The 12,896-nt window shown below is 39.7% G+C and overlaps 1 protein-coding gene across 1 annotated transcript in view; it reads right to left on the bottom strand.

Moving 5' to 3' along the window:
• Positions 1 to 12,896, bottom strand: part of Kap-alpha3 (karyopherin alpha3) — a 243,775-nt gene that overhangs the window by 208,059 nt on the left and 22,820 nt on the right. Inside the window, exons 3-4 of the mRNA XM_067151813.2 lie at positions 4,704 to 4,806; positions 4,404 to 4,608 (exon numbers count right to left, since the gene is read on the bottom strand). Coding sequence (XP_067007914.1) covers positions 4,404 to 4,608; positions 4,704 to 4,806 — 308 coding nt within the window. The remainder of the gene's footprint in view (positions 1 to 4,403; positions 4,609 to 4,703; positions 4,807 to 12,896) is intronic.

Raw genomic sequence — 12,896 nt, 5'->3', positions numbered from 1 at the left:
TCATCTGCACCCTCACATGCTGAATACACGGAGACAATTCTAGTCGTAATTCCTCCAACTGACAAATCTACCCACACCATTCGCTCATTTACGTGCCTAACAGAAACTATGTTGCGTGCAATGGTATTCCTGGTAAACAGCCCTACTCCAGACTCTGCCCTTCCCTATCTAACACCCATCAAGTACACTTTATAATTTCCTATTTCTTGCTCGTTATCTCCCCTTACCCGAATATCACTTACTCCTAGCAAATCCAGATTCATCCTCTTTGCTGACTCAGCCAGTTCTACTTTTTCTTCCATAAGCCCCATTTATACTGATAGCTCCCCAGCGAATTCCATTTCGTACACCAATTTGTTTCCAAGAAGTCCCTAGTCTGTCAAATGGGAGTGGGACTCTGTCACTCCCATAGGTCCAAGGCTAGCCTAAAATGTTCTGAGAACGGTAAATTCATGAAGCATAATGCTACCCTACTTGCACATAGTCCAAGTGAGGATCTCTCCTCTAACGGGTTATAGACCACCGGGGAATTGTGTTGTCCTAGCCGCCTGAGCACAAGGAGAGCCATGACTCAGAATATGTCCGAGATGCCCACTCCCATTCCATAGCAACTGGCATCCCGACTCTCAGGACCACTTACTAGGCCACTCAGCCGTTGCCCATGCTTCACGAACCAGGACATGACTACAGTAATCCACAGCATGAACCATCAATAGAAACATGATAATTAAAATCATTCACAAAATAAAACATCAACCGAAATCCAAACTAAGTAGAAACAGCAAACCTAAGAAAGACTACGCACTTTTCACTTTTAACAACAACCACATCCACCCCATAACTAATATTTTCAAAAGATACAATTTAAGGATAGCTTACAGATCCACACGTAATAATGCTTCCATTTTACATAATGCTAAATCTGTCAATGAAAACAATAAATACAGTCACTCAAGAGTATACTGCATACAATGCAACGATTGTGAAGGGTACCGTTTTTCTATTCAATACAACGAACATATCAATGCTATAAAACACAATCATTTTTCATCCATAAGGCAACATGTCGAGAATTATAAGCATAAATTCACTAATATCGAGAATGACATGGAAATTTTAAATATGAACCCCACAGGCCCATTGCTCAATATAATGGAATATTTTTTCATCAGTATGGACCAGTATGCTAATCCTAACTTCAACCTAAACGAAATCACGGATAAAGCAAACATTTTTTTAACACAACCATTCCTATTCTATAAGATACATATCTAAAAAGAATCAGCAAATATAAATCCACACACACAAACAAACCCCCACAAGACACACCCCACCCCCCTCCACAAGCTTCTTCCACCTCCCCACAACCTCCACCCCATTTTAATGCTACAACAGCCGCACGACGTACATGTAACAAGTGTGCAGCACGCTCCCGACCACGCTCATTGACATATCAAGTTCGCACGTAAGTAAGACACGCATGACAGTTCACAACACATTCAGTAGGCACTCTCTATTAATCTAATTTCTACCTTTCTTTTTCTTCTTTCATAGATCATATGACTTTCCCTGAGTGGAACACAAGTATGAAGAGGAGAGCACTCACACTTTTATTGATATCAATACTTCATATACAGCAACTTATATCTCAACAAGGTCTTATTTAAAACAAGTACGTTTATCAGCAGAATAATGGACTCAGGAAGAGCATAAGTACCTATAAAACAAGAACATATACTACTGAACATAGCATTTTTCCGCATATTTGTGACCCAACAATGCACTGTTGAATTTACCTTGTACAACCGTTGGATATAATGTTGGCATTACAGCACAAGATATTTAAACTTGACAGAAGGATGTCAGAAACTCTTTTTTTAACTGTACCCTGTTTTATATTATAGCATTTTATTTTATTGGAATATGTGTGGCCTTCATGATTAGTCTAAGTAATGTTTTACATTGTACAATTGTTATTGGATAAGCAGTTCATCAGCAGCTGACGATGACCTAACCAGTACTGTGTTTTAATGTAATTGAAATATTTTAGTTAAATATAATATAGTATTGATTGGATGGAAAAAAGTTTTAAATACTACTTTCAAATTCAGTGAACTGGTCAATTCAAAAAAACACTACAACAATGTGCAAAATCAAGCAGTAAACTTGTTGAATTATGTAAATATAGTACTTTTTGCTGAATGAATAACAGGAATGTTACTGTTTTAAGAAATGGAAATACTGTTATTCCCATACAAGGAATTGTAAATCAAAACTTGTACACTTAAACCCTGTACCTTTGTAAATTGTAACACAAAATATATAACACTTTCGTTTTCTTTGAATGTATAAGGAAAAAACCAACCGTTTATATCAAATGCAGTATAAAGCAAACCGTTATATCTTGAAATGGTCAGTTTTCCTGCGATTATACCGCTTTTAAAATACTGTAGCCCATTCAGCATTTTGCTGAGGAGTGGAGGAGAGCTTCGTAATGGCAATCGACCTTCCCTGCAAAGTGTGTTCACTCTCTCGCTTCACCGTGATGTAAGCTACCCGCATTTACGTCACGTCAGCCCAGCCGTCCTGGGCTAGCCTCAATGGGCGCCCACCTGAGCACCTCTGTTCTACAGGGTATATAAGAACTATACAGAAAAAAAATCCGGGATGCTCTTCTAGTTAAGAACAATTGCGGAATCAGACCGGGTGTACGATTCAAATTGACGAACTTGTCGTATTAGCTATGTTAGAGAGCCGCGGCTGCCTGCTGCTGTACGTCACAGGAGGGAAGGGAAGGGAGAGAAGGGGAAGTGGGAGATAGAGGTAACGCTTAGTGCGAATGCAAAAATTTATAATACCAATATAGTTGGTCCGTTATTGGACATTATAAATTTTCCAGCTAGCTCATTCCTGGTTGCCAGCGTTTCGCCCCCGTGTGCTAAGTTAGGCTCGTCAGTTGGTACCCAGCACACCTACCAAGACGCATGGCTATTGCATACCGCGGAGGCCACTGTGTATGCTTCTTGGAGCCACCGGCGGTGCCAATGCACTATGAGTGACTTTGTCTCACTACCTATGGAAATCAACATCTATATCAATGCAAAAGTTTTTCGTTCATTTTGCATAGTCACTTCCCAGCCTCAGTAGTTTGTTCTGCACAAATAGACTACTATGCAAACCCCATACAAAGAGAAGATGAACTTGCACCAAGAGTACAGGCAGATTTCCACCTCGTTCGCGACACACCACATGTCCTGAACTGAGTCCAAAGGTCACTACTATACCGTTGTGAAGTGTGCATCGAAATAGCAGGGAGGGGTGCCATATTGAACATCTAGTGTAATCAAACTATTCGGTGTATTATTTCCTTTGTTCAGTATTTTGTTTCATTTTTAATGTTGTGCATGAAAGAATACACTATTGTGGGGCGGCAGTGTTGTATCCTCGAGCATGTTAAATAATAAAGAACATTACTGCGACCAACAGATGAAAGGGTAAACGAGCTGGTGCATTCCTTGACTGACAAGTGAGTCTTAATTACAGTGCGTTCTTGTACTGTGTGTGCAGTTACGGCTATTTAGTAAACGAACAGTGGATATTGCCTGGAAGAGACAAGGACAATCCTGTGCGAGTCGAATGAGGAAACTTGTGCATATCTCTGTCTCCATCATACACCCCACTTCACTCCCTCCCCTTCTCATCCCTGAATCATGACAGTGGCTTGTGCTCACGTGCATGGAAATATCAAAGTAACCTCATTTTCTCGAAAAGAAAAATTTTCTCCACCAATCCGACAGCACCATCGTTCATAACATACCACAAAGAGCTTCCTGTTGTTTTTTTGTCAGTATATTTCTGATACATCCGTGTATACGACGGAACTGATTAATGATTTCACAGTCAGAAAAAATACATAAATTTACAAATCGATATCAATAATTTGCAATAAGTTCAGAAACTTACAAAACCACCAAGAAACATATATATAATTCCATTTTCACTTTTGATATATTTTCAAGTGTTTGTTGATATAGTATAACGCCTACATTCTATTACCACAACAGATTATGCCTAACTTTGCAACATGAACATGATACAGCACAGGGGTAACTGCCGGTTACATATAATATACATTTTAGCAGTCTTTACTTAAAACATCTTATTTTTTGTGCAATTTCAGGCAGGTTTAAACTAACATTGATGACAATTGTAACAGCATTTCAATGAAATATTCCCTCCCAATATGAAAGAATACACACTTGTAGCCTGGAACTAAGGGTACCAAATTCTTCACAATTCTTGTGTAATCAATCTTGACAGAATTAAATAAAAATGCTAATTTTCCTTTCTGTAGATCAACAAACCAAATTTACTGATTTTAATAAAATAATGATAATACATACTTATCGTGGCATTCAAGACATCGTACAAGGATGGGTAGAATTCCACTTTCAATAAGAGCATCAATAGGGGGGTTTCGGTCTGAAGAGAGTAACTTGCGAGCTGACTGGACGGCATTCAACTGAACTGCTGGATTGTCACTGCCAGCATCTGCCACTAGCTGCTTTAAACTGGTAGCAGTTAAAGGTCTCTCCACTTCCTCCTCATCTTCAACAACAAAGATGTTATGAGTCACTTATATAGTACCAACACTTTACAAATATTATTCATACAACACTTTATATGAGGAACAAAATATTCACCTGTAGAATCAGGAATTGGTACATTTCTCCTTTTCTGTAGTGTTTCTTCTCTTTTATGTTTCCTGAGCTCTACAGTAACTTCATTTCTCCTTCTTCTCATTTCCTGTAACAATTTTAAAAATTATGAAATAATGTTGGCCTTGACATGGGACTACAGTAAGGTCAGATTATCTTTCACCTAGGACAGGGCCTCTCAAATGACCAAAATCTCATGCGTGCAAACAGCGGCGCAGAGTTCCTGTACACAGTGCATCGGTCCCGCTCAGCTCGGCCCAACACTTCGCCTCTGGGCTACTCGGCCAAGCTCAGCTCGGATTTGGAGCGCTACGGAGCAAGTGAGGAAGAGCGAGACAGGGGGAACAAGCGAGACAGACGTGGGGAAAGAGAGAGACAACGCTATTGCTCCATATCAAGGAGTGGGGGTCTGCACTCTGATCAACCAAAGTCGTCTTTTGCACCGTGCACAGTGCATGCACCAGGCGCATGCACCCTGAGAGGCCCTGACCTAGGCGCTGGCTAGAGGAGCAACTGGCCCTTGCGATAGCAGCACTTAGACTAAACTGATTGAAGAAATAAGCTAGCAGGTGCCAGCAATGGGTCCGGCATTATCTTCAAAACCACTATATCTCAAGTGCTGTGCCAGACACAGTAGAAAAAAAATCTCATCTGCGATATAACCAGGGTCAGGTTTCTGTATTAATTTTTAAAAAATGTAATGGAAAAATATATAAAATATTCTGTGTATGGTTAAAAAACAGGGCAATAATTCTGTGATAAATTTTAATGACACACACTTACACAATGTCACTAAATCAATGAATAATATTTTATACCAGGCAAAATAAAGGAAAATAGGGATTAAAAATAGTAAATTGTACCTTCTGGAAAATCAGGCTTATTCTGTCATATTTATACTAGCTGATGTACCCATGCTTCGCTACGGGATTCTCAGAAAGACTGTCTTTGTGGTTCTCCTAACTACAGTTAACTCAGGCCATTACAAAAACGTCAGTACAGTGGGAATTTACGGATTAAAAGCAATGTTATCATATAAAATACTCACTCAAATGAAAAACCCGCACAATTTCTCACTTTTTACGAACAGTACTACGGGCTCACTTAGTTTACAAAAGGAGTACATTTATTGTTCCACCTATTCATTATAAAGTGTCATTGTCCTCTAAACAATGTTTGTTTTAAGAATGAGTTAATATGGCTGATGATGCCCAATAAGAAGGGCAAAACATGTCCCCATAATATTTAGATTTTCTATGTCTAATTGACCACATAACGAGGTACTGATTGTATTGAATAAGTGGAACAATAAATCTACTCCTTTTGTAAACAAAGTGAGATCGCTGTTTTCAATACGGATCAAAACAGAGTGATGGTTTGTAATACAGTACTACGGGGCCGATCTAACCGTCCAAAGTTCCAGTGCTGGAATGACCAGGCTGCAGACACCCGTGAACACTCCTCCGCCATTGTTCCGTTCAATATACACACTGCGCATTAAAATCAGTGCCTTAGGGCAGGGATTGAACAGTTCGAATGCTATGATAAACCAGGTTTTTTTTTTTTTTTTGCTAGGGGCTTTACGTTGCACCGACACAGATAGGTCTTATGGCGACGGATAAACCAGTTTGTTACATACCAGTAGTATCAGAAAATTCATGAACCAGAGGAATGGCATGGTTAAGAAGAAAGGTATCTAACTCCCCAGCTACTTCCCGCCAATATTCAGGCAGGCTGTTATACTCTGTACGACCGGGCAAGTTGGTCATGTGGTTAGGAGCGCGCAGCTGTGACCTTGCATCCGGGAGGTAGTGGGTTCGAAAACCACTGTCGACAACCTTGAAGATGGTATTCTGTGGTCTCCCATTTTCACACCAGGCAAATGCTGGGGCTGTACCGTAATTAATGCCAGGGCCTCTACATTTCCACTCCTAGCCCTTTCCTATCCTATCGTCACCATAATACCTATCTGTGTCGGTGCGACGTAAAGCAAATTTAAAAAAATACATGGTATATAGCAGTAATCCCATCTATCGGATATGACTGGCAACAGAAGACACAAAGCACATCACAACAAACAATGGTCAATGTAATGTTATTGTTCAATGTTATGAGCTTTCTGTATTGTAGGCCTTCACATTTCGTTTTCTTTCGACTCTGTGATATTAGGGCATCTAACGAAATTTATAGTGTAGACTATAGTTCCTTATTCCCCGACTTTACATAACGATTTTCATTAAATTCTGTTTACCCATTTTCTCGTGAATTGACGCTGATATGGACTTAGCAACAAAAATCCAAATTCATGAATATCTCTGTTACCATAGCCGGTATGGTAAAAATGTGTAAGACATAAATAATCGGAAATTTAATACTATATCAGTTTAGTAACGTAGTCTCTGTCGATAGGACCACTAATAACACAAACATTTGAGAATTAAATTTTAGGCCTTCCCCTAAACTACCATTTCTATCAGAGTAAATAAGATTATTTATGGCCTAGATTGTAGCGACATTCCCGGACACTACATACCCATTTTCATTAAATTCCCTTCAGCCGTTTTCTCGTGATGCGTGTACATCCATACAGACTGAAATTACGGAAAATTGAAAAGTGCATTTCCTTGCTACTTTGGACACAACCGATACAGAAATACCATCCTTTCTGAATTGCGAGCATTGTACATACAAAACTCTTATTTTATATACACTGACTGAGCAAATGTCATGGGATAGCGGAGCACTGATGCCCAGGTGTGTTGTCTGCGCATCACACGCCCCCTGTGCCAGCGGCAGTTGTATAGGAGACCTTGTGAGCAGTGGCTGTACATATGCCAGGTGTAACATGGAACGTTGTCGTGAGCTGACACCGTTCGAACGGTATATGGTGGTTGGTGCCCAACGGATGGGAAATGCGATTTCGGAAGTGGTGCGAGAATTCGGCTTCACACGATCAACCATGTCCAGGGTGTATCGTGAATGGTTGAATGCGGGTGTCACCATCCACAACAGACGAACGACCGGCTATCCAGCCATCTTCGATGAGCATGACCGGCGACATCAGACACAGATTGTCAATAGTGACCGACGGGCAACCGTGCAACAAATCAGGGCTCAATTCAACACAGGCCGTGCTAGACACGTCTCCCAGTGGACAATCCGTAGGAACATGGGTTCTATGGGGTATGGGAGCCGGCGCCGCACACGGGTGCCACTGTAAACCTAACGTCATCAGGCACGATGCACATTTGTCGCCACTCACCAGGGATGGACACTGGAACAATGGCGTAACGTGATATGGTCGGACGAATCACGATTTCAACTGCACCATGCCAATGGGAGGCACCGTGTATGGCGCAGACCACATGAAGCGATGGATCCCGCCTGCCTCGAAGGTGTGGTCCAGGGCGCTGGTGTCTGTTATGGTCTGGGGTGCATTTTCCTGGTACGGAATGGGCCCCCTAGTTGTTCTGGAAGAGACAATCTCCACCCATTTTTGGCCTTCCAGCGCCCAGACGGTTCTGCGGAGTTTCAAGATAACGAGCCGCCACATCGCTCCCACGTCGCCCGGGAATGGTTCCAGGAACATGCAGGGGAGGTCCAATGACTGCCATGGCCACCCAGGAGCTCCGATATGAACTCTATCGAGCATATCTGGGATGTCCTGGAACGCAGGCTCCGTGCCATGCATCCTACACCCACGAACAGACTAGCATTTTCGGCCACTCTACAAACGCTTTGGTGTCAACTGCGTTCAGAGGTCTACCAGGGACTTGTCGACTCACTTCCCCGTCGTCTCACTGCAGTTTGCAGGGCCAGAGGAGGGCCCAAACACTATTAGGTGACTATCCCATGACATTTCGTAAGTCTGTGTGTGTGTGTATATATATATATACACAATATTTTGCTCATTCGCATTACTTCTCATGTCTACTGAAAAAAAAAAGTGCACTATCTGCATTTGAAAGAGGTAACAACTGCATACATTTATAAACAAATCCTTTAAATGCATCACTTTTAAAGCTTCCAATATGTCAATTACATTGAGCTCAGATTTGTCACTGAATACACACTTAGCTTATTATATTAACTCCATATTACCTACAAGAAAATTATAATGTTCACCAACATTTACAAACTAGTCATTTAATGAGAACTCCTTTATCTTATTATTTATAAATTTCATTTTCTGTATTGATAGATTCAATGTATAGACAAGAAATGTGTTTTTCCACCAATCAATACACAATTTATTGTAAATAGATTACACTAGTACCGGCTTCGGCCCTTAATGGCCATCATCAGCTAGTACATGATTAGTTGTCATGACAAAGGTCCACACTAATATGACACATATCAGCCTCAGAACATTCTCGAAGATTACCTCACACAACTGAACCGACATGACATAGAAGCAAAGGAAGCACACAGAAGATAGAAGATTGGAATCTAAGCAACATGAACTCAAATTTTATTAAGTGTCTAACATATACATACCAAATTTTAATGTGTTAAAGCTTTTAAAGTGTTTTATATTGTGGCCATATGTTTTAGTGTGTTCTGTATACTCATGTTTTAACTTATTGTAACTTTTTACCTTTGACCACAGATATTTTAACTTCATGCTACTGTATACTGCATTTCCATCCCCCATTAGACATCCGGATGTCTAACATAATAACAACTTGTGATATGTCTAATGGCTGGAAACTAATCATGTACTAGCTGATGATGGCCATGAAGGGCCAAAACCGGTACTAGTGTAATCTATTTACAATAAATTGTGTATAGATTGGTGGAAAAACACATTTCTTGTCTATACACTCCTTTATCTCTTTCAAAATTAATCATCTCTACCTTGGACAGCAGTTTTGTTGGTTAAAAAGAATCTAATGCTTGACATATTACGTTCATCGTTTAGCAGCACAGTGTCTAGTTTTTTAAGTGTTCATTCAGCACATATTTGCAACTAATTCTGGACTGGAGCTCAATTCTTAACATTCAACATATTCAATTAATATATTCATTTTTTCATCAAATTTGCCACAATGTAATTAGTTCACATTTTTGCTTTTTAAAGATTCAACTTGTGACATTAATAAGTGTGCTTTTTTTTTTTTTAAATTTCGTGTGGCTATTTCTAGCCGAATGCAGCCCTTGTAAGGCAGACCCTCCGATGAGGGTGGGCGACATCTGCCATATGTAGGTAACTGCGTGTTACTGTGGTGGAGGATAGTGTTATGTGTGGTGTGTGAGTTGCAGGGATGTTGGGGACAGCACGAACACCCAGCCCCCGGGCCACTGGAATTAACCAATGAAGTTTAAAATCCCTGTCCCGGCCGGGAATCGAACCCGGGATCCTCTGAACCGAAGGCCAGTACGCTGACCATTCAGCCAACGAGTCTGACAATAAGTGTGCTAGAGGTTCCTTACATGATAAAATTCTAATATAGGTTTTGTAATCAAGTTGCCATGCAAAGGAATTTACATTTGTATTGATTACAAAAATATTCCTCAATCAAGTTTTGACCCTGAGGTGATGGTGAACTGTTTCAAAATACTCCAAACAAATATTCCATAGAACTGAACCAACCAAGTTGTCTTGTGGTAACAGTAAGGCTGCTTTCCTACGAGGCAGCTAGTGGCAGCGACTGTCCTTTCATACGAGGCAACTAGTGGCGGCGATCGGTACGGAAAACAGGTCTACTCCCCATTTGTAAAATGGTATCTATAGAGTGAGGAACTGTTTCTGCTTGATTTGCTAATAAAAAAAAAGAAAAAGATAAATAAACGCAGGGCAAGAGCAATGAAGGTGCATCCTCCACCACAGAGGTTGTACACAGGATTTGATGAGTCAATGGCCTTTGTATTTGTAGCTGATGAGGGATTTGGTCTTTCCTGTCATATACTGTGACCATACGCGGGCCCTTTTCTGAGTGTAAAGAAACGCGTCTTTTAATTACAGACTTTCAACGGCACGCAGTTACATTGAATGTATTTGTGGAATACTTGCAAACAAATGGCGTATTTTCCATAGACCAGTGAATGCTGACACCACACTATCAGAGGATATAGTGAAAGTGTGTTGTGTTTTGCATAATTTTGTACGAGAGAGGTAGGGTGTTCAAATCGAAGATACTTTGACAGTAGATGGATTGTTTGAAATGGGCCCTGCTTCAGGACCTACATCAAGGCTTGCCAGAAATTTACGAGACAAGTTTGCCAACTACTTTATCAGTGAGGAAGGTACAGTTTCGTGGCAAATGGATCGTATTTAGAGACATAAGTATTGTGTCTAGAGTACTATACAGATCATAGATGGACACCAAAAACACAATTGTACTTTACATGCGTTCAGTAATTTTCAATTTGCCAATGGGCTCTTTTTAATAACATTAGTTAAGTAGTGATGATCGTTTATCTTTCATTCTACTGCTATCTTGCTTACCATGTAAATCTCCTGTATGATTCAAACTTTTCACCACAGTTTCTCTCTGCTGGTGTTATGTCATCAAACTTGGGAAGAACCTCATTATAATGCAATGCCATGCGTTTCTTCGTTCACTTTTCCATACTCCTCGACTGAAGCATTCCAAATCGTGGGATATTTTTCAACTCCATATACCAGGTCTTCCATTTCACTTGTTCATCTGTTAATCTAATAAGTCTACTTCTTTCCACATTTGCACCCATATCTGACAATGAACGCAATACGCTCATTATTCAGGACTTCCTAAATTACACGAACTGGATCACACTGGAGTGGACAGTGAGAAGTAGCAGCAACTAGTGGCACCATGTGAAAACTTCCATTTAAAATAACGCTCTACCCCAAGTGGCGGCTGCTAGCTGCGCGAGTGAGCGACTATACGTGACTGTTTCCAGCTCCTGCAACTGCAGTCGCCACGTATGAAAGCTAAAAGTTAAATTAATAAACTTCATTGTTTGTCCGTATTGAACCAAGATTACAACTTTTATTATAATTTGGATCCACCTTATTCAATACATAAAAATTGTTGCGTAGATTTAATTACAACATATATTTCAACACTACTTGCTGTGCTTCATTGGACTTTGCATGGACAGCGACCTTTTGAGATCCCCATTGAACTGGGAACATTGTTCTTGATAACATCTCAAAGGACTTATTGCTCGTTTCCACCTCATTAGGATTGCTCCATTAAAGGGACACTGTAGTTTTTACTGAATTATTTCTACTACGATACTACGTCAAGTTTTAAGAAGTGCGATAAATTAAGCACATTGTGATTCAAGACTATTCTATTTCAATTTGTTGTTCTTTTAAATACACTTTATATCTTAAGTGAGCAAACCAGTTTGCATATGTTTTCATCAGTTTATGGCATAAGACTCGCAAGTCTAGGACTTGTAGAAAATATGAACTTAGAAACAGATTTTTAACACAGTTTCATGATGTTAATATGGTTTTAAATTGTGATCACTTTGACGTTAATAAACATTATATAATTGTCATTTTTTTTACAAACTTCTATCAGCTGATGATGACACAGACGAGCATAAAAACTAGTACGGTTTGAAATATATGTTGTAATTAAAGCTACGCAACAATTTTTATGTATTGAATAAGGTGGATCCAAATTATAATAAAAGTTGTAACGTATGAAAGCTCTCACTTAAAATAATGCTCCGCTGTAAACTGCCGCTACTAGTCTCCTCGTGTGAAAGGGCCCTAATAGGGAAAATTTTGGTGTGGAGTCAGGATAGCTTGACAACAAACTTTTTATGTGAATTTATTTTCTTTGTATTTCTAAAAATATTTTTTAGACCTGAAATAACACTATCTTCCAGATGTTCTTTTCACTATTACTCCCAAGAGATTAAAGAAAAGAATTTATAACACCAACTTGTGAAATCAATTAAATGATCTATTAGTAGCCTACTTTTAGAATTTTAATATATTTGAACATGTATGCACACTGTCGCCACAAATTGCTTTTACATCTGAATACTTAATCATTAAATCATAAATTGTTTTTATTACCACTTGGCTTGTTGTGGTGTCATCTGGTGCTTCTAGAAATGAACACAAACCAAGATAAAGTTTCAATATCTTGGTTCTGTACAGACAACCAACAGGAGTGTTGTTGAAGATTTAACACACTGAACGCCCGAATTTTTTTATTTTTTGAAACGTTC

This window comes from Anabrus simplex, chromosome 7 (assembly GCF_040414725.1).
Source record: "Anabrus simplex isolate iqAnaSimp1 chromosome 7, ASM4041472v1, whole genome shotgun sequence".
Classification (NCBI taxonomy): domain Eukaryota; kingdom Metazoa; phylum Arthropoda; class Insecta; order Orthoptera; family Tettigoniidae; genus Anabrus; species Anabrus simplex.
Note: the sequence above shows the minus strand (reverse complement) of the source record. Positions and strands in the feature narration are given on the sequence as shown.